A 2,584-nucleotide genomic window follows, 5' to 3' on the forward strand; every position below is an offset into this window, starting at 1 on the left:
CAGAAACATACCACAACATTCAAGATTTTGAACAGCTGGTCATTATTTTCAGAGGGATTTTCATTTGAAAGCTGCACTCCACAACACTCTGGATTAGTGTCTGAACTCCTTTCAGTCTAAGAATTAGCTGAGGGTGCTTAAAGTTACCTTATGTGAGGGTTCTGTGCAATGACTACTTCAGAGGACATCAGTGTTTAATAACTGCAGTAAAGGAGTCTTCAGAACTGTAGCAAACTACGTGACGGATAAACAGATTCAATAGAAGGAGCACCTTTAGGGATGTTTAGCCTGGTACGGAAAGGATGTCATCTGATTTGTCACTCTCTGCCTTGACAAAAACTACTCGTTTTAAAAGGAAGCAAGTCTCCAAAGAAAGTAACACTAATCATCACGAGGTTGTCCTGAAGTACCCAAAAACTAAGTATGCACAGCAGAAAGCCTGCTGTAACACGAAGCAAGAAGTTTTACACTTTACTTACTAACTGCAAAGACTGACATTTTTCATTCAAGTCAATGTCTCACGCTAACACAACGAAACAGCTATCAAAATCGCAAGTGTTAATTACTCAGAATCAGTAGAGGCTTCTTGACAATTCAACCACCTCAGAGATGCTGCTTCAAAAAAGGCCAGTGCAGCATAGCCTTAACACAACGGTTCAAACTATGCAGGAAAGACCAGAGCCTGAAATTCGAGTGAACAGAGAAGACGGCTTTCACTGCCTAAAGGGAGCACACCTCTACCAAAATTTGCCAACTTGCATCTAGCTTTTCAAACACAAGCCAGAACAGACACAGACCACAATAGCCTACAATTCTTCAACAAACTACCCTGCAACGTATCTCACAACTTCTGCTCCAGATTCCTAGGCTGTTCTTTAAGAACATTACATATGCATTACATTTTTCTCTCCTCTTAAAGTCGTATTGTTGCACTGCAGGGTGTAAACAAGCAAATTCAATTGCTAGCTAAACGCAAAGCTACTCCACATCAACTGGCAAGACGCTTCTCATATATGCCAAGGAGGCTGATGATGCAACTCATACATGTAGGAGTTTTATCTACAGATTACCAGATAAGTGCATCAGCACTCCAGCACAGCAGGGAACTCATATCAAACCCCTGTTAAGGGAACCATTAGCAGTTTCCAGTTAAGTTACTTTCCCTTACAGTGTAATTTACACAGTACTGCATTCAAACATGATAAAACAGAACCACTAGAGGAGACATGCAGGAATGGAAGAGCTGACTACTAAAAAGCCCTCAACAACAAAAAAGACAGGAGAGTATAACTGACAGACAGACTTCACTTTCTACTGTCAAATCCATCATCAGGAGAAAGCGATTCCAGCTTCACGAAGACAGGCATATTCTGCCAAACTCCATGACTTAACTCCAGGACATTCTAACCCACTGTCTTTCCAGCCTTTATTACCAGTTAATTTACCCTAAAGATCAATACTGGTGGTCAGCAGCAACTGCAGCATATAACTAGTTTTAATTCCTACCTTTCCATTCATATCTCTGGCAGCATCTTTTGCATCTGCTGGACTCTCAAACGTGACAAAGGCAAATCCTCTGGACTTGTTGGTTTCACGATCTTTCATCAAAAGGACTGCAAAAAAAGAGCCATGTTACCCTTTCCTGTAGTTAGGCAGCAACACTTAACCTTTATTTAACCTTATAAGCTCAGAACTTCTTAGAGGACAGGAAAGCACCATCATTTCAGATGATCAACGCCAAGAAAGTCATCACAGCCAAGCTGAAGCTTTTTGGTTGGTTTTTTTTTTCTGGTTTTAAAAACAGAAAGGTTTCTTTTTACCTTCTACGATGCGTCCATATTTGCCAAATACAGCCTCAAGGGCTTTCTCATTTGTCTCTGTGTTCAGGCCCCCAATGAACAGCTTTCCAGGGCGATCTGCTTCAACCATTTTGATTCTGCAAATAGCCTGTGGAAAGCATAAGGTCATTACTAACAAAACATCAAACTGCAACAGATACTTCCACACCACCTCACAGAATATAAACTTATTCCCTCAAAAGGGCAAGCAAATTCTCTTGAGCAAGATGCCAATTAAGACACGAAGTAGAAAGAATATTAAAAATACAACATTTTAGACTGAAGCGACTAGTAGTAGTACTACCTTCAGTTACTTCTTTGCATTATATAGACTATTTCAAACGGATTAAGTGAACTTTAGAAAATAGAACAAAGGAGTGATGAGAACCCTCTGACGAACAGTTGTGCTAGTGACTGTGAGTCTTTGAGGCTTACTGTCTTTGCCCTCCACGGTACTGCTGCTCACACTCCCTCTAAACCCTGCGATAAACGCTTCAATAAGTTTACTTAATGTCAAACACCAAAGTACTAACTTTAATTTGGAATATTTGCCCAAGCTGACTTTAAGGTCACTCTTAAAGTTATTGAAAGTACACAGAGACTACGCCAACGTCCTGGCCTGCACAACGTGACACCAGGCCAGCGCTGCAGGTCCACTCGGCAAGGCCGCGGCTAAAGCGAGGCGGGAGGACTAGAAAAACAAACGAGAGCCCGAGACAAAGGAAACCTCGCAGCGCCTGGCACCG

The 2,584-nt window shown here is 41.6% G+C and overlaps 1 protein-coding gene across 1 annotated transcript; it reads right to left on the reverse strand.

Annotated features, from left to right (window-relative positions):
• Positions 1-1,506: 1,506 nt before the first annotated feature.
• On the reverse strand, positions 1,507-1,929 carry LOC104492725 (RNA-binding motif protein, X chromosome-like; the record flags this gene model as incomplete). Its single annotated transcript, XM_010135318.1, has 2 exons — positions 1,821-1,929; positions 1,507-1,613 (listed from the first exon to the last, which is right to left on the reverse strand). Coding segments are annotated over exons 1-2 (216 nt in total), but the record flags the coding sequence as incomplete, so codon positions are not given.
• Between the last annotated feature and the right edge of the window lie 655 nt (positions 1,930-2,584).

Source organism: Buceros rhinoceros, unplaced genomic scaffold, assembly GCF_000710305.1.
Source record: "Buceros rhinoceros silvestris isolate BGI_N320 unplaced genomic scaffold, ASM71030v1 scaffold44100, whole genome shotgun sequence".
Lineage (NCBI taxonomy): Eukaryota > Metazoa > Chordata > Aves > Bucerotiformes > Bucerotidae > Buceros > Buceros rhinoceros.